The sequence below is a fragment of the Gobio gobio genome, assembly GCF_949357685.1.
Source record: "Gobio gobio genome assembly, chromosome: 10".
Taxonomy (NCBI): domain Eukaryota; kingdom Metazoa; phylum Chordata; class Actinopteri; order Cypriniformes; family Gobionidae; genus Gobio; species Gobio gobio.
This window is the reverse complement of record NC_137116.1, coordinates 9,122,720-9,142,566: the sequence shown is the minus strand read 5'-3', so window position 1 is coordinate 9,142,566 and position 19,847 is coordinate 9,122,720. Positions and strand designations below refer to the sequence as shown.

Below are 19,847 nucleotides of genomic sequence, written 5' to 3'. Positions count from 1 at the left end.
AGTATGTTCTGGTTGGCTGTGATTGTGTGGCGTTTTTGCTTACAAATGACTTATTATTGGAAGTGTGTTAATTCGTGCCTGGCAAGACCACTTTATCAGCATTTATATGATTTTCTACTGGAAAAATCTGAATTCTGGAAGGCAATTCATGCAATTTCTAGAAGGCAATAATAAAGTTTCTAAGCTCGCAAACTTTTCCATGTGCATGACAGACGTTTGTTCATGTTCAGGGGTAGAAACGAGCAGATTTGATTGTGTTTCTGTGTGTGATTGTCATTGTATTCAGGAGTGTGGCTGACAGATCTCGTTCACGTGGCGGCTCATGAGATCGGTCATGTACTGGGATTGATGCATTCCCAGAATCCCAAGGCTTTGATGCACCTCAATGCCACACTGACGGGCCGCAAAATAATTACTCAGGATGAGGTCTGGGGCTTACATCGACTCTATGGTATTTGACTCATTAGCACAAATAAACATTCAAAATAAATGCTTTTTCTTTACCTTTCTACAATTACCTGACAGCTTCTTATTTGTATACCACTGCAGGATGTTTGGATCGATTATTTATCTGTCCTGCTTGGGCAAGGAAGGGTTATTGTGACAGCAAGAGGAGGCTCATGCAGAAACACTGTCCTTCCAGCTGTGACTTCTGTTACGGTAAGAGGCCTGTCATTTAGACCAGGGATCACCTAAAAAAACGAATTGTGCATAGGAAAATCATGAAACATATTAGACCTAAACTACATAAAGTGTGGTTCTAATTGGAGCTTATTCTGGCCAAGACAGGAAGAGACCGACTGAAGTACATGCACAGCAAATAACCACAGTTGGTTTTGTTTTTGCATGTCTTTTAGGGGCAGGTTTATTTGAAATAGATTATACCACAATAACAGACTCTGCAAACTATTCTACCGAAAACAGAAAATACACTGAACGTGGGTCTAAACTTGAATACTAGGCTGAAATGAGGAGTGAAATGTCTGGTTTTTGTTTTAACAAAAAGTTAGTAAGGAATCAGTGGTGCTGTAACAAATTTGTGTGACAGATGCTCTAGATGGGAATCAAACCCTGGATGTACAGACTGGGTGGTGCTTCCCAGAAACTGGCTGACTAACAAGGTGTGTTGAGGAGTGAACAAAGACAAAAATGCTGAGTGGCTGGTAACTTTGGAAAACCACAAGCCACAGTGGCTGGTGATCAGAAAAAGTTAATGTCAAGCCCTGGAGCTATGGATAAGAGTAGTGGTGGTAGAAGTCGCTGATAAGACTTGATCCAGGATATCCTGAGAGGCACCCAGAAGCACTCCGCTGGCTCATAGCTTTCCCAATCCACCAGATAATGGGCTTTTTCACAGACCAGTCGGACGTCCAGCAGCCAGTGAACAGTGTATGCTGGTTGACTGCTAATGATGTGTGGCACAGTGAGGAGCTACTGGAGATAGAGAACAACAGACTTCAAGAGCCAGTAAGAAACAGGCATAGTCTTTCGGAAGATCTTGAAGGGACCAATGAAACGTGGAGCCAGTTTCTGAAAATCAATAGAAAGAGGAAGATCCCTTGCTGAGAACCAAGACTTCTGTCCTGGACAGAGTAGTGGTCCAGGTCTGCGGTGCTGATTTTTCCTGTTGCTGTTCAATTGGGCTGTCCGAGCCCTCCTCCAGGAACTCAAACTGGCACAAGGGGACATGCCTACAGAGGAGTGGTATAAGTTGTTGTGAGGGAACTCTTCCCAAATCAGACATGAGCTCTAAGAAGTCTGGTTACTACAGACCAAGCATCTTATGGTCTTCTCCTGGTTAACCCTCCCTATTTGTCCATTAGAGATTGAGGGTCAAAAACAAAGACAGACTGATGGATTCTCCAATTAGACGACTGAAAGCCTTCCAAAACAAGGAAGTGAACTGTGAGCCACTGTCTCAGACCATGCCCTGGGAGATGCTGTAAATCCTGAAAACACGCATCAGACGTTCATCTGTCTGTCTGGCATTGGGGAGCTTAGTGGGTGTCTCCATTCTTTAAATGCCAACTTCACTGCCAAGAGCTCCTGATTTCTTATATCATAGTTCCTTTCAGGTTGAGGTCCGAGGCATCTACATCCACTATGAAGGGGAACTCAGGACATGGAGGGTCAGTATGGGTGTGGAAATCAGTTCCTTCTTTAGCTGAATAAATGCCTGGCCAGCCTCCTCATTCCACTGCTTAGTTCTCAGTTAAAGGTGGTTCTGCAGTAAAGGGGTTCTGCAATCAAGAGGGTTCTTCAATAATGAATCATCTGTAAAAATAGGCAAAACCTAAGAATTTGGACCTGTTTGACAGAACAGGGCTTTGTCCCATGCATTGACCAGCCTAATTGGCATTACCTGGTATTTGTAATGACCAGTAGGGGTTTTGAAGGCAGTCTTGTGAATGTACAAGGTGTTCTGGAGATACAGTTTGGGGATGATGGTTGCACTCTGAAGAACTTCAAAAGCAGTAGTCATTAATAGTAATGGATATTGATTCTTTATCTTGATCCAATTGGTCCTCTTGATCCCTGTGGTAATTGATGGTGGGTGGGAGAGTGCCATCCTTCTTGCCTACAAAGAAGATAACATCCCCAGCTGGTAAAGGAATGGATGAACCAACTTTTAAGGGCCTGTACTTGTCCATTCCGGTTCTCTCTGGAGCAGAAAGTGAAAAGGCTTTGCTTGTGGTGGAGAGGTTCCATGCAACTTAATGGTTCAGCTGTAGGGTCTATGGCAGACCTTCCTTCCTTCAGTTCCAACCCTACTCTAACACACTTGCCTGATATTTTTAAGTAATCCCAAACACCATGGTTAGCTGGTTCAGGAGTATTTGATTAGGGTTGGAGCTTAACTGTGCAGGATTGTAGCGTTCCAGGGTTGGCTACCCCTGACCTAGGGGGTGAAAATCACTGCACTATGTTGGTCGGGGGCCAGCAACTCTTGAGAGGCAGGTGGCAACTCAGAAGAATCAAGTAGTTGTTTGAGATTACCAGGCAATAGCTTGAGAAGATGGCAGAGTGACAGACAAGAAGCATAACAGTTAGAGCTCCATCTAGTCCAAGACCTAGAGGACCAATCAATCTGTGGATTATTTCAACCAAGGATAGTCAAGTGAAACTAAGGTCAGTTAATTAGAAACAAATTATTTCTACCTTGTGGTGGCCTAGTCTGAGGTGGAGGAGTGTAGAACAGTGGCCTACCTTTCCAGATCCCAGGGGCCTCCTAATCAACGCAGTTATGGTCAGAGGTGGCTGTGGGGAAGCTTTAAGATGCGTGGCTAGTGCAAAGTCCATAGTTACATCCGAATCGACGAAGGCCTAGAGGTTATGGCATCGGTTTCCCCAGGAAAGAGAGACAGGGATCAGAGTCTTACAGTTTTAATGATCAGTCAGTATACTTCATTTTCTGTCTCGTGCACCACAACTTTGTAAAGAATACTCCATTGACCAGGACCGCGGATGGACATGCTTAACGTATACACACTATGTCCAAATTTTTCTATATTTGATTTGTGGACCTCATCATCCTTAAGTCTGCCAGAATATGCACATTCAAATGTGAAGTGGGATTTGGTATATTAGGTGCATGGAGATTTGGCATCACACATTTTCTGGTTCCCAAACCTACTTAACACTGTCAGCATTTTGTCACTCCAGCACCACTCCCAATCCTAAAATGTAGTAGATCTATGAATAGATGCTTGGAGTGAACAAGATAACATAATGTACAGTTAGAAAGACTTTCAAAAGACAGGAGTAATGCTAGTCCATTCCACTGCTAGCTAGCATTATTATTCATTGATGTTCTGGACAAATAATAAGTTGTGAAATCTGATTTCATTTGAACTTTCAAACAGAATTCCCATTTCCCACTGCCCCGCCAACTGCAACCCCCCCACGGACAAAACACAAGTTTGTTGTGGAGGGAAAGAACCTCACCTTCCGCTGTGGTAAGAAGATAGCAGCCAGGAAAGGCAAAATCTAGTGAGTACTTGTTTTTTCTACACACATGTTTTATTAAATCTGACTGGTTTCCATATTCATGCTGTGTCTAAAAAGCTAGTTATTACAAGGCCTATAAAAGCATTTGCCCCTTAGCGGTTTTCGTGTTTTATTGTTCTACAATAGTGCTTCTCAAATCTGTCCTGGGGACCCCCACCATCACATTTGGGATGTCTCCCTTGAATCAGGTCAAAATGTGCAATGGTGAGGGTCCCTAGGACAGGCTTGAGAAGCACTGTTCTACAACAATAAATCAGAGGATTTCACTTGGTGTTTTTGACACTGCACAGAAAATATTCCTTCTAGGGATGTCCCAATCTCAAGGCTTGGTATCAGGGCCGATTAAGCGTTTTTTAACGATCGGTATCGGCTATCCTAAACCCAATCCTTTATTTTACACAAGCTGTAATGCCAGTGTCGTCCCGTCAAGTGGGTTTGCTAACCGGCCACTGCCATTAAAAGGAAAGGAAGAAGCTCAAATGTGCATGAGTGACACGCAAGAACCAATCAAGTTGAAGCAAATCCCAGAACTCTATTTCTTACCCCCCAGGAATGCAATTGGGCTAGTTTTTGAACTGGCAGTTGGGCTGGTTTTGTTATGCAGACCTGGAAACCGTGCTGCCATCAGACTATCTGAGACGTCATCGCCATAACGCCTTCATAATATAGGATTTTGCAAAAGAATTGTTTGTAGCCATATTCACCCCTTTATGTCATTATTTGGTACTGTAGATGTGATTATTAGCCTTCAGTCTGTGTGGACACTGGGTTAAAGTAGCAGTATATAATTGATTGATGCCGAGGCTTTTTAGGTCGGGTATAATCAACGATCTCTGGCAATGCTGTGGCAATTCCGCCAAATGGCAACCTGTGGTGTCAAAATACTATTGGTTAAATTGGCAGTGGGTGGGATCACACAGTTCCGACATGGAACAGACATTTCAAAGTAAAATAATTGTCTGTAGCATTGTTTTTGTTTTGTTTTTTGAGAAACAAGTATGTGAAGTTATGTTTCTTAAATCTATGCAAACGTATGATATTTTTGTGCTTTAGAACAATCAATAAAATTACATACAGCACCTTTAAACAAACACGCCGACTTTTTGGGACTTTAGCTTATTCACCGTATTCCCCAGAGTTAGATAAGTCCATACATACCATTCTCATCTCTGTGTGTGCCATAACTCTGTCTGACGCACCCACCACTAGCCTAGCTTAGCACAAAGACTGGAGGTAAATGGCTCCAACTAGCCTACTGCTCAATAAGTGGCAAAATAACACCAACATTTTCCTATTTACATGTGTATAGCTACATCGTGTACTAAGACAGATGGAAAATTAAAAGTTACGATTTTCTAGACCGCTATGGCTAGGAACTATACTCTCCTTCCTGTGTAATAATCAAGGAACTTTGAGCCGTACCATGGGTGCAGCGGCGCAATGATATTACACAGCGAATTTTATCCCAGGAGAAAGAGGTGAGGTTGAATGGAAAACCCTTATATGGAGATGGTTTGGGCAAATTACTTGTCTCGCATTTAGAATAATAAAAATGAATGAACATTAGAACAAGATTCAGAACAAACGCATGTATATGCACCTGTAGTAAATCTGGAGGAAATGTTTTGAGAGGGTACATTGAGAAGAGGATCTGTAAAGAGAGTACATTCTTATGAAATTATTTTGGATTTTATATTTGGAATTATTTCAGATAACTTTTCCCAACCTATTTCCTGCAGGCATACTGAGACTCAATACTGTGAAACAAGGTTCTGTATGTGATGTCAATCCTCTAAATGTGCACTGTTTTGTATAAGGAAAATGTGTGTGAAGTTTTGAAGTATATGTAAGGTTTGTGTTTGTTACAAACGTCCTAACCTGAAGCATTCTCTCACACTGACAGCTGGTATAAAGACGGCGAGCTTCTGGAATACTCTCATCCCGGCTACATTTCCCTAAAAGATGACCACATCACAATTGTGGCAAATGCCATCAACGAGGGCACATACACCTGCATTGTGAGGAAGAAGAACAAGGTTCTGACCACGTACTCTTGGAGGGTACGAGTGCGCTTCTGAGATACTCTTAGAACGCAGATTATAGCCAAACCGGACCCAGACCAGCGTCCTCTAACCCTGATCCCGCTGTTTCTGACCAAGGATGAAAGTTCACAACTCACTCGGGCACATATTCATATCAGTTCACATTGCTAAAAGTTTTGATATCAGGGTTTTTACGTGTTGTAAATACATTTTTAATATGCCAAATAAAACAATTTATTCTATCATTTGAAGCCTTTAATCGATTCAGAACGACAAGTCAACATTTAAATTTTGTTTGATGAAGTTTGGGTTCCTAGCGTCTGAACGGCTGGTGAAAGTACTTAATTCTTACCTGCTTTAAAATTACAACAAATTAATTTAAAAATAAATTATAGCTGCAAGCAGCGATACGGGGACAAGCCCCTGAGTAGGGCAATGCAGAGCCAGAACAACAAAAACAGCAGGAATAGAATGTACTTGAAGAACAGAAGTACAGGTAGGATGAACTGAAAATGAACAAAAGTTCAGATGAGAACAAACACAAAATGAACAAAAACACACATTTCTAATCCAAGAGTAAGAAAGATTAGAACAACGCTTACCCGGATAAAGGAATTGAAATGACACATTACACACAACTTGAACCCACTATCTCTGGGTCAGAGGCCTGTCACTCATCTCATTGCGCCACTGGGCAGATGTGTTCACACAGCTGCCATACTTCAAGTGAGAATCAACTCAATATGAAGATTTTGTATATAAATGCACCGCATAATATATTTAATACATTTTCAGAAAGACACAATGTCTGGAACAGAAGCAACTTTTACACCAGGTTCAGGGCTCGTGGCATGTGGTGTTACTGAGTGCGCTGAGAATGTGCATACAAAAGCATTACTTAGCATGCTAATCTGCTTAACATGCTAAGCTAACTTAATGCTAATGTAGCTTATGGTTATCCTGATAGCTGAAGAGCCACGGTAGGAAAAAATGGCAACTGGTTAGCATGCTTACCAATTAGCATAAGACTACAAACACAGGTAGGGTCAACTTTGGGGAGATATTTCTCAGGAACGGTAGCGAATATCAAAAATCCGTTCAGTCATTTCTGTGCGGCTCTGTCCAAAGAACATCTGAGCAGATTTTGGACAAATTTGTTTTGGAGTAGCAGCAAGTTATCGCCAGAATTGGCATAAATCATGGAACAAAACGAGAAACAATGAAAAATATTTTCAAAAGTTAAACTTTTGCACAAAAACATATCTCTGGAACACTAGGTGGCGCTGTGTTCAAACTTATTAGGTACCTTCAGGACATGCTGTTGATGATCCCTACCAAATTCTGTGTCTATATGTCAAATTGTTTAAGAGATATTGCAATTTATGAAGCATACCAATTTTCGTTTCAATTGATCAAAGTTTGGCCGAGATACAGCCTCTGAACCAATTTTGGGTCAACCTTGTTCATTTTGTGACATAACTTTTCAACAAAGATTAATAAACAACTCTGTTCAGTCGTTTCTGTGTGGCTCAGTCCAAAGATCATCTCTGCCAAATGTCTTAAGAATTGGACACATTTTGAAGGAGTAGTGAAAAAATGGAATACTGTGCTTTTCAAAATGGCCACTACTGTAAGGGGCGGAGTCTTAATGCAAGGTGATCAGCATGAAGAGGGGAATCGGGTGTACTAAGATAATTTTTTCTAGAACAAAGGGTTCAAAAGTTATAACCATTAGAAAAGTGAATTTTTGAACTGGTGGTGGCGCTATAGAGTTGGTCCTAGAGCCTCCAAATTTGGTCCAATTACTATTTATTACCATCTCTACAATTGTGCCAAATTTCATCATTTTCCGTTGATAGGGCTGCCAATGCCATAGACTGGGTAAACCCAGCCCGATCTGCCGGCGATTTGATTTCGCCCTGCAGCTCAAGGTAGAAACCAGTGCATATTTTTATTCTGCTTCTGTTTCAAATTTGCTGGGACCAATCACAAACTGGCTTATCCACCTGGTGCGCTATCCGGTTGTTAAGTCTGCATCACCCGGCAGCGCTTCCGGGTCCAAACGAAAAACAACAAACGGTGCTAATATACACACACAATGTGGTGTAATGCTACAAAAAAATTATAATCATAACCTTTATCTCCATACCAAAATTCCAGATGGCCAGACAGTGATAAATCGTTTATAAATCGTTAAAATATTAATGTCTGTGACGCTGTGAGCACAGAGACTGTTGTGTAGACTGTAAGTATTTAAAATATTTAACTTTTTTAAATGTTTGACGTTTAATGTGAATAAATAGCGCTCATAAACGGCCGTCGATGGCATTCTCAAGTGAAACGAGTTGAGGCTTGGACGTTCCTTGCGTCCCGACGACTTAACAAGCGGATTGGCGGGTTTAACACAATGACGGATAGAGAAGCGATGGATCGTTGGTCTGATTGGCTGAAGGACTATCCAATTGCGTACAGAGTCATTTGAACTATGCCCGTTGATCACGCCTCTTGTGCAGTAAAAATACAGAGCAGACTCCCCAGACCAATGTTCAATCTTAAAAGATTGAGCTTGGTCTGGTGATAGCCAGACAACCACAGACTCCCATTCGGAAAGAATAATAATAAAGAAAACCAACAAAAACAATAGGTGCCATAGCCCCTTCGTTGCTTGACCCCTAAAAATGTACATACATGTCTGAATATCCGAGTATCTTACACAGCTGAACACAACTGCTCCTCACTAGCATTTTCCTTTCACAGACAAAATAATCATCCGTATTGGTAGAGATCCAGGCTTGTTCCAGTTTCTGGTTTCAATTCAGTTATAATCCAAAGGGACTCAGTCCGTTTCTGATTCTATGCCACCCATCATCACACTGGCTCACATTATATGCAGCAGAGCATTTATTAGGAATCTTGAAGACATGGCAGCGATTTAAAGAGTGGAAAAGCTAGTGGAAAACAAACGGTCATGAGAGTAGACGGCTCACTCCTGAAATCCCCTTTTACAGCTGGAAACAAACGATTAGAGACCTTATATAATGAGAGGAGCAAGTGGGGATTTAACGTTAGAAAAATGACTTCTCTGCTGAAGGCTTCGTTCACACAAAACCGAATACTTTCATATTGTTCCAAACCCATAAGACAGAAAACAAAAGGGAGGATTTGTGATGAATATGCCGGGTGGCCTTCGGTATACTGAAAGTGAAGGTCTGTCAAGCTCAAAAAATGACAAAAACAAGTGTTTCAAACCCAAGTAGAACATAAAAGTAGTCCATGATGTGACTATATTCAGTCTTCTGAAGTCATATGGGAGCTTAAGACCAAAATATACATCGTTATTCACTGGAAAACATCTATAAATGCGATCATTTAAGACATTTGTTCTATATAGAGCCTTCTAGAGTGTCTATATAGAAGCCCATTGAACCTTTTTTCTGAGTAGTGTACAAAACTGCGATGAAACTGACTGGAACTGCTTGTGCACTCGGTCTGAACGCACACCTTCCAGCCAATCAGAATCGAGTATTCAGAAAGACCATGGTATTAATGTTTTTAAAACAGTTTATTTAATATTCATCGTCACAAAAATGAGTTTTTGATCCTACTTGCAGATGGAGAGAAAAATAAAAAGAGGTCTGAAAGCGTTCTGCTTGTTTTCGAACTGGACAAAAGAACGAGAAAACCAAGCAAGACGAACCAACACATTATATTTCAGAGGAACGTGAGGAATTCAAAGCACTTGAACTTCACGGAGGTCCTCTGCGCCTGTAAAGAACGCTTCCCCAGAGTCTGTGTGTCGGGGAAGTTCAGTCAACTGCTCTCAAAATGAGTCTCGGCGTCATGTCAGACGTGTTCAGAAGGCCAGCTGGCCGCTCGAGCTCAGAACTTCAGGCTGAATCCTGGACCGGCTTTGGACGCGCCCTGGTTAGCACTGGTCAAATGGAAACCGGTATCTTTGAGATCATCATCGCCCTGAGGAGCACAACAGAGAACACGAGTGTGAGAAAAAATCACCAGGAAGATTAGGAAGACATGAAATAGACAGTGATTTACTAAACAATATATTATCTTGGTCATCAGAGACAGAACTGTGATTCAAAACAGGTTTAAAGGGTTGGATCACCCAAAAGTGAAAATTCTGTCGTCATTTACTTGTAAAACTAATCCATATGAACTGAGCGGTTTAGTCCACATTTTCTGAAGAGAAACGATCCCTTTATATGATGAAGAGATTGAATTTAGGCTTTTATTCAACGTTGTGTGGTAAACGGAAGCTCAAGCATGAGGTTCATTCTCGTGTGTTACTGTAATTAAAAAGCCCAAATTCAATCTGTTCATCATGTGATCAGGTCTCTTCAGAAAATTTAGACTAACCTGCTCAATTCATATGGGTTAGTTTTACGATCTCTAAATGAACTTTTTGAAGCGTCAGTGGTAGTCGCGTAGCTGTCAGTGTAGGGTCGGAAAGCTCTCAGATTCCATAAATATCTGTTTGAAGATGAACGAAAGTCTTACGTGGAATGACATGAGGGTGAGTAAATGATGACAGACCTGAAAGCTTCAGGTCAACATGAATTCACAACCTATTTTACCTGCTGTAATGATGTTTTTTTCAATGAAAAGCATAATGTAGGATGGTATGCCTTACAAGTGTGCCAGTATTTTGGGGCCAGGCTCCTATTGTAATCGTTGGCGTTCTTATTATCGTTTACTACTTCTTCCGCTCTTGAGTCTATGGCACCCCATAGAATCGCTTGCTGGAAAGTTATGAAATTTGGCGCACAGATAGAGGATAGTCTGAACATTCACCACAGCAAATGTGGAGTCTCTAACTCAATCCCTCTAGCGCCACCAACTGTCCAAAGTTGCACTTACGTTTGTGCTAATAACTTTTGAACCGTAATGCTGCATTCGCACCAAACGCGAATAGAGCGTCAAAATCATGTCTACCGCGTCTAGTTTGACGCGTGAACATTTTGAATCCATTCGTGCGTCCGTGGCGAATTGGACGCGCGTAGAAATCGAGGGTTTGAAGCAAAATAGACGCGCGTTTAAGGCGCTCCAGGAGAAATATGTCATAAAACACCACTCGGCCTCTTTTCATTAAAAATATATATATTAAACATTAATAACCACACAAATGTGGTCCAGGCAACTCCTACATTATCTTCACTGCATGTATATTTAAATTTCTTTAAAAAATAAAGTTATGAAACTTCGCTTTGCCCTCAGTCAAAACGATTTGGCAGACAACAAATTATAGATTCATGACACCAAAGATCGCCCGTTAGATCCACACAAGACGCACCACTACAGGACATCAGAGCCCGCGGCAAACGGCAGAAGGACTGGCCGAGGAAAGGCTGCTCTCGCCAGGGTTAATGAGCGCTGAGTGCCCGGTGATTGCCTGGATCTCACAACTCCAAAAACACAAGATTATTTTTTTAAATAGGCGCTCTCTTTATAAATAAACCACAGATTTGAGCTTTAAACAACTACATTCTCACCTGAAAAAGTCTTAACTGCAGTCTACTACATTTTGTAACACAATAGTAGTATTTTTAAATTATGCAGGGTTTCTCATTACGTCACTTTACCACGTGACAGCAGCAAGCAGGCTCCTGATTGGTTAACGCGGCGCGAATTGACGGCAAAGTTCCTATTTTTCAACCCGATTTGTCAGACGCGAATTCGCTTCAATCGTGTGAATGCACAAAAAGCACCACTCACGCATAACGCGCGTATTGCGCAAGACGTCCAATTTGCGTCATTCGCGCGAATGAGGCGGAATCGCGTCCATCGCGCTGCGCGAAGCGCGTCTATCGCGCCGCAGGACCTCCAGACGCGCGTCAACGCGCCTTTCCATTGACTTTACATCAAAATCACTTGCGACAGACGCTCTATTCGCGTTTGGTGTGAACGCAGCATAAGGGCTAGAAACAAAACAGTTTTTTCCTCTGATTCCTTGGTTCAAGAAAAAATTAATCGAAAAAACACGCAAACAAATTTTACATAGAGTTCGCGAAAATAGACATAAGGCTGTGTCTCCGCAACGCTTTATCGTATTGTAACCAAACTTGTACATTTGACCGGAGTCTACATGCTGCGTTTGTAACACTACTGGCCCGGAGAGACAATTGAAAAATGGCTTTTTTTGCTTATACAGTGCATCCGGAACGGTGCACCCGGAAACTTCTTTCACGTTGTCATTATGGGGTACTGTTTGTAGAATTTTGAGGAAAATAATGAATTAAATACTTTCCAGATGTAACTTCTGAATGGTTTACCAGAAAATCATAAAAGTGGCCTCATTAGATTCAGGGTGGCATGCCGAATCAATATCCAATTTTTCCATATCGGCCATTTTGGACATTGGCCATTTAGAATCTTGTAGTAAAATGCTGTATTTAATGAATGCATTAGCGTATCGCTACGAAACTCTGCATGGATCATTGGCACGATGCCCTGAAGGAGACTGAGAAGTTTAGTTACATGTTTAAAACTTTCTAAGTCATCTCCTTAGATTCCTGAATCCTTGCAGAGTCCAACGATACCAAACATGCTAGGTTTCTCCTTATGGTTTCTCCTCATTGTTGTAATTTACTTCGCTTAAACAACTTTAACTTTGATTGCATCTTTTTTAAATTAAAAGTTTCAAAGTCGGGTGTGGGTTATTTTTATATGCTCATAAATACAAATGTCTATAACTCCTAAACGAAATGAGATATGTTCACCAAATTTGGCACGCTTCTGTTTGGGGGCATTCTGAGGACACACACAAAAAGAGGTGGGACTGCACCACTTGGTGGCGCTATAATTAAACAAAACATGAAATTGGTAATACTCAATGTATTTATGGGTTTTCAACCTTAATGCTAAAAATGGTCTCCAAATGTCTTTAATTATTTCTGGAGTTGATCTGCTGCTTCTGTTGTGCTTGGCCCTGATAATTGCTGCTTGCAGCTATATTTACAATTATTACTGTTAACTATTTGCAAGATTTTAGCAAGTTAAATCATCTACAACAGCACCTAAAACAGATTACATGGCTAATTCAGCATTTTATTAAATTCATTTATTTTATTAAAGTTTACTCCATGCCCTCTCTCTCTTCTCCGGTATTGAGCACATTACAGTAACACTGATCGCTCCCAAAATTCAGCTTCTGAATAAACCTGTTGTCTCATTTACATGCACACCATTAACCCGGCAATGTAAATTCTCATATGCAGATTTCGCAGATGTAGTCATGTGAAATTGCTGTGCTGACCAACTGAAAGTGACTTCAGTGTGTGCAGTGCTTCATACATCAATGCGCTATTGACAATGGACCTTTTTCTCCCCCAAAATTTCACAGAAATAGCACTAATGTGACACTTTTCTGTCACTTAATCAGACGTGGACACCTCAATAAGCCCCAGAACACAGGTTAATGTGTTTACATGCCGGGAGTTATCCAGCTGTGTCGATCAGTTTATGACTACTCTGATAAAATATTTATACAGATATTTCACAGGGTGAATTTTGAGTGTTTAGGCTTTCGAATGATACCTAATTTATAGAGGTGTAACGGTACACATATTCGTATTGAACCGTTTTGGTACAGGGCTCTCGGTTCGGTGCGCGTGTGTATCGAACGGTTATGAATGCAATCTTTAACAGTTAACAGTCAGCTTGTTTAAAGCGCGGAACACACTTCAATCCTAGTTCCCACACGAACACATTGAGTATTCAGTCCATTTTATCACGAAATTCAAACGATAAATGCCGTTTTAACGCTCTTTAATGTGACGTGACTGATAGACGCGTATCAGTTCAACTTCAAGCGGCGCGCGAGTGAACACGATCAGGTAGAGATGATCGACTTCACTCGCGCGCTGCCGCTTGAGGAAGAATAAATATAAATTAATATCTTAAGGTATGTTGAGGATACATTACAACTTACTGAAACGTATATGTTGTGTAATCGCTCCATCTGTGTTTCAACCGCGGAAAGACAATAAAACAGCTTGTAAACAATGTCGTGTAGAATCACGTTTACCTCAGAAGTCATTCAGTGTCCACAGCTGTGAGTTCACTAGAGAGATTAACTCTTTCACTGAATACATGCACTATATTAGCCTATATATTTATTATATTAGCCTATATAGATTCATTATATATTACTTAGCCTGTTAGTGATGTCTTGTTTATTTAATGCATGTTTAAATAAATCTGTCATGAAAATTAGAGCCACTAAATTATTATATTTCAACAACAAATTGGAGAAAAAATTATAATATTTAGATTTAGAAGTTAATGCAAAAACTGCCTTATTTGAAGCTTATGAGTGTTGATTATTATATCTAAAAATAAATAGCAACTGAATTTAGGCTAATAGTTTGGGCTCTGTTGTTAATCTTTAATAGCAATATGTAAGTAAGGGCTCCCTATATAGTTTACATCTTTAAGAAACTTTTAGTTATAACTGAATTCATTTAACGACAGACACATTTTTTTTCATTAAACCACTGTTGAATAAAAATGAATAAAAAGCAATTTTGTAGAACTGCTGTACTGAATCCGTACCGAACCGTGACTTCAAAACCGAGGTACGTACCGAACCATCAGTTTTGTGTACCGTTACACCCCTACTAATTTATGATTACAAAAATGTGTGAAAAGCGGGTTTTGAAAGGCAACAGGTTGGTGTTGAGGTGAAAGTGTCTGTACCATCTGGCTGAACTGTCCTCCCTCCGGCGCGCGCGGGCTGGTTCCTCTCTTCACCCGCTGCTGTTCGCTCTTGGCCGGCCATGTGGGGAACATGGAGGGCTCGATGGGGAGCGGCGTCTCCCGGAAATACTCGTGTTTGAGCGCCTCGTCAGCACTGATCCGCTTGGCAGGGCAGTACGTCAGAAACCTGAGAGGGCAAGAGGCAGACTGGTAAGAGAAAGCTCCGTAATGTCAGGAGCAGCTGATTTTACATCACTGTAGGAACTGGAAACTAAAGCATGATGTTGAATCTACTTACTCTAGGTCACAGTAATACTGATTTTCGCCTGGAATTCAACAATCTGTCAAGGTGCCGTTAACACAGAACATGGTTTTTAATGTCACCATGAATTTTCATTGTTTATTAAAAAATGTATCGGTGCATATCATTATTGTTTTAATAATCTTGAATCAGAATAACAGTGACATCTCTGATGATGAGCACACATTTGTTCTTGTTTGAGAAGCATTTCTCTCGGGCACAATAGGGAAGATAAGACCAGTGCAACTTCAGTTTCACTCGTTCCTTCGTGGCCCAGGAAACAAAGGACACATTTCGTTGTGGTATATGAAGGAGCCTTCGAAATGGGACACGCCTAAAGAATGATTTTGGCATGTAAACAGAAACAGCTTATATAACGCTTGAGTTCAAAAACAATTCAAGAATAAATCTGACCGAATGAGGCACGTTTAAGCCTGTCCTTCTTTCTTCTCATTTCCTCTGGCTCTCATCTGATTGTGGTATTTTCAGCCCGGCTGTGATGCTGCGTTCAGGTGCGACGTGACCTTTCAGAGCCGCTGATCGGCTCCCTCAAACTATGCAAACAAGAACCCTTCAGAGATTTCAACCGGAGAAATGAACCGAAAACTTCTCGAAGCGGTGCTCAGATCGACGGCTGTTTACTCGCCATCAGTCACACTGCTGCTAATGCTCAACCGGCTCAATGACAAGGCTTGTAAATATCCGGAAATGCTTCAGGTTTCCAGAACAAAACATATACATGATATTTTACATAATAGCAATATATAACCGTCATCTTATCTGGTGCCTAACCCTCATTAAAGACAGGGGCGCATATATTGGCTACTTGACAACACATTCAATGACATTTATAACGCATTACGGTTCTGGGCCTTTTGTTTTAAAGTGTTTCATAATGTGAAGCAGCTGTTTCTGCACTTCAGCAAAACAACAGCAACAAAAACAGTGTTTTCTGTTTCTCCATCTGCGCTGGGATCAGGACTTTCAGGACATTTTACCAGGCCTTTCAGTCCAGTGTTGCGCCTGAACGTGTACATGAATATTCATCGATCTTTTGATGATGTATTACATTGCTTCTACATTGCCGTCGCAAAAGTCTTCTTCTTGAAGTCACTTGTGATTATATTCATATAACTTTATATTAACCCTCAGGTGTGTCTGTAAAAAATTACCTATTTTTTTCTTTCGATTAAATAAATGTTATATATTTTAGTTTGATAATATATTTTAAAATTGTTGTTTTTTTTAGGGGATTTTATGGTACTAAAATATATTTATGCAGTAGTTATAATCCATTTATTCACTTTTTGAGCACAGACCTGAAAATGAAACTTCCAACTTAAACTGTGATAAATCTTGAATGCTTTGGAACACAGACTGAAGTTTGGTCTCTTTGTAAGACATATAAACACATATTTTCCAAAACAGCTTTTACTTGAAAACTATGAGAAAATCAAAGCCATTAATCTAAACAAGTTGTGTTCCAAACTTGAGGTCGATCATCTCAAAAAATGAGCTTTAAGTATGTTTTTGTTTGGCCGCAGTACCAAACGCTTCCACTAGATGAAATTGGTCTCCCATTCATTTCCAATGCTCGAACAATCCAAGTGTGACTTTTTACCAGGAACATTTAACCTTTTCTAATCATGACCATTTCGTATAATTTTAGATGAAGCAAAAAATTAAAAAACAACAACAAAAAAAACAAAAACATGAAAAATGGCTGAACACTTTTTCTTCCGGTTTCACAGACACGGTCTACAGTTCCAGACTAAAATGCATGTTTGAGTTGTTTTAATTGAAAACAACTTGCACTGACAAACCTTAAATTAAGTCAGTGGCACTGTTTTTTTATTAAGGTGCACACCAGTTGGAGTTTAAACCCTGTTACTTTTTGAATGCTATGTACTAAAATGTAAATGAATCAGTAACGCCTTACAATAATGTTTCATTAGTTAGCTACATTAATTAAAAATGAACAATAATTCTACAGCATCTTAGACAAAGTTAACCTCTATATAATCAAGTTATTTGGTAACGCTGGTTAATGTGAACTAACATCAACTGTATTTTTATTAACTAACATTATAATAAATGCTGTAAAAAGATATTGCTCATATTTAGTTCATTGTTAATTAATGCACTAATTAGGGATGCCACAATTCTCAATATAATATTGAACCGTTCGGTACGGCATTCACGGTTCAATACGCGCTTGTGAATTTCGTTTTTTTTTCTTTCGTTTTTTAATTTAATTAATAATTTTTCTACAAATTCTATCATTTGCCTCCATCCCAATACTGAACAACGCGACATACATTCACATTACACGTTAGTGGTAGAGTTATACTCACGGAACACTATAGTTATTCACAATCACGAAAGTTCATTATTTGCATGCGTTTTACAGCCTTGCCGGTTAAACATTTAATTCACGTGCTTATGCACTGTTTTAACATGCGCTTTTCCGAGCGCGCGCACTAAACGCCTGTCAAACACGATTACTTGACTAAGTCGTCTTACTGTGCGAATACGTCAAATACACACGAGGTTAACATAAACACAGTCGGTTATGTCTAAAGTGAAAGTAAAATCGGTGTGTGTCTGTACATTAGATGCACGCAGCTCTTATTGAAAGACCTCTAAATTGACAGCAGCGCAGCCTAGTGAACATGCTGTCTTTAAAGGGACAGTTCACCTCTAAAATTATGTCATTATTTACTCACTCTAATATTGTTCCAAACCTGTATTCATTTCTCGATGACAGAATTTTAATTTTTGAGTGAACTATCCCTTTAATGTTAATACAACAACAAAAGACAAAGAGAAAATCACTCACTGCTCTTGACTGAAAAACTAATACATAGCTTTAATAAGAATCAATGTATATTTTTATTCATTCAATTTCAAACTTAAATGCTAATGTACAGCTCTGAGCTGCCAGTGTAAATCTTTATACATATTTTATATTAACCTCTTGCTGTTCCTGTCTCTTAAAAATAGAATGGCAAAAGACTGATGTGACAAGCCATCAGAACCGAACCGAAAACCGTGGTTAAAAACCGAGGTATGTATTGAACCGTGGACTAACTGTATTGTTGCAACCCTAGCACTAATGTTAACAAAGGAAACCTTATTGTAAAGTGTTTGATACAATGCAACATACATGTTTTTACATTGTACTCGTATTTAAAAATACCTGCATGTAATTACAGCTGTAATTAATTTCTGTAATTACATCTATAATTACATCTATGTTAACCTAACCATTATTATTATTATTTTCTTTTTGATGCAAGTACATAGTAGTTAAAGACACCCAAATTTAAAGTGCTACCAATAATTCTACAGGGTTCCTACACTTTTCCATTTTTAAAATTCCATACTTTTCCAGACTCAAATTTCCAAACCTCTCTGTAGATAGAAACTACTCACATGCACAGAGGAATTTTTTGCATGCTTACAAATTACAATTTCTAGTTTTATATATATGCTATAACCAATTTCCTTTGTGCGTCACTGCCACTACATGCTTACTATAAAGAAAATGACAGCATGGATGCATATTAATTAACAGAATATTTTGATTTTCGTTAGGGTAGTACCACTAATATCAAGGCCTAATGTCCATTTTAACCTATCCTCAGAGGCGGCTGAGAAACCATGACACGTAATGAGCTGATGGCACAATACGGCTGTGTGCATTGTCCCATTTGCCAAGTTCAAAGGTCTATAAAAAAGACTGGTACTGTAAAAAAAACCTCTTCAAAATATGGCTTTTGATAGTGTAGTACATCTAATATCAAGGACTAATTTAACCTATCCTCTGTGGTGGAGAAACCATGACACGTAATGAGCTGATGGCACAATACGGCTGTGTGCATGGTCCCATTTGAAAAGTTCAAGGGTCTATAAAAAGACTGGTACTGTAAAAAATGTCTTAAAAATGTGCCTTTCGTTAGGGCAGTTTGTCATATTTCAAGGACTCAGGCCTGATTTTACACATTTTCTGTGGCGGTGGAGAAACCACACCGCGAATGGGGCTGATGGAGCAATAGGTTGCTCAGTGTACATGCGAAGTATAAATGTTTCTCGTGCGCACACTAAAGTCTGCATATTTTCTTATTTGTGCAAAGGTCCTTTTAAAGGCTCTGTACTGCGGTGCTAAGAATATCATGAGAAGAAACCCGAAGCGCTTATAACCTCCATTTTTGCATAGCAAAAAAGTGCATCATGAATCCATTCAGTCTTATTGGACAATCAGTAAAGAATAAAAAAAAAAAGCTTTTCTATTTTAGAAAACTAAACAGGGTCTGGAAATGGCAATAGTCTGGAAATGCAAACATTTTTCCATACGCTGCTTTCTTTTTTCTATACTTTTCCAGACCTGGAAATTACTCAAATCTAATGTCATTCTTTTCCATTCGTTTCCAAACCGTGTAGGAACCCTGACTCTAGTCTAAACTAGTGTGTTGTGAGCACTTACTTGTTCATGAGGTCGAAGCCCTGGTCGGACAGCAGCGCGCCGAAGCGCTTGCGCAGGTTGTTGTAGGGATATTCTGTGAAAGTCATCTTCTTCACCGCAGGAAGCTCACTGTATCCCGGCCAGATCTTCTCACTGGGGGAGCCCAAGTCCTGCAAACACACGCTTCAGCTGTGAACATGTGCACTGCATTCACTGTCTAGAGTAGAGTTAACTATGACGGAAAATGTTTGTCCGTGTTTTCCCATGACTAAGAGACGAGACGACACCAAAGTCAGTAAACAATAACTATGACTATATT

The 19,847-nt window shown here is 40.0% G+C and overlaps 3 protein-coding genes across 9 annotated transcripts in view; 2 read left to right on the top strand and 1 right to left on the bottom strand.

The window, feature by feature from the left end:
* The window catches only part of mmp23ba (matrix metallopeptidase 23ba), a 32,990-nt gene extending 26,698 nt beyond the window's left edge, over positions 1–6,292 (top strand). For all 3 annotated transcript variants that reach the window (XM_079826755.1, XM_079826756.1, XM_079826757.1), the window contains exons 5-8: positions 287–451; positions 550–660; positions 3,864–3,990; positions 5,912–6,292. In XM_079826755.1, coding sequence (XP_079682881.1) covers positions 287–451; positions 550–660; positions 3,864–3,990; positions 5,912–6,086 — 578 coding nt within the window. In that variant the 3' untranslated portion in view covers positions 6,087–6,292. The remainder of the gene's footprint in view (positions 1–286; positions 452–549; positions 661–3,863; positions 3,991–5,911) is intronic.
* LOC307132267 (interleukin-17 receptor E) overlaps positions 1–19,847 on the top strand; it is a 517,506-nt gene that overhangs the window by 114,744 nt on the left and 382,915 nt on the right. The window lies entirely within an intron of this gene.
* The window catches only part of cdk11b (cyclin dependent kinase 11B), a 29,199-nt gene continuing 15,641 nt past the window's right edge, over positions 6,290–19,847 (bottom strand). For all 5 annotated transcript variants that reach the window (XM_079826754.1, XM_079826750.1, XM_079826752.1 and 2 more), the window contains exons 17-19: positions 19,550–19,698; positions 14,763–14,949; positions 6,290–10,022 (exon numbers count right to left, since the gene is read on the bottom strand). In XM_079826754.1, coding sequence (XP_079682880.1) covers positions 9,930–10,022; positions 14,763–14,949; positions 19,550–19,698 — 429 coding nt within the window. In that variant the 3' untranslated portion in view covers positions 6,290–9,929. The remainder of the gene's footprint in view (positions 10,023–14,762; positions 14,950–19,549; positions 19,699–19,847) is intronic.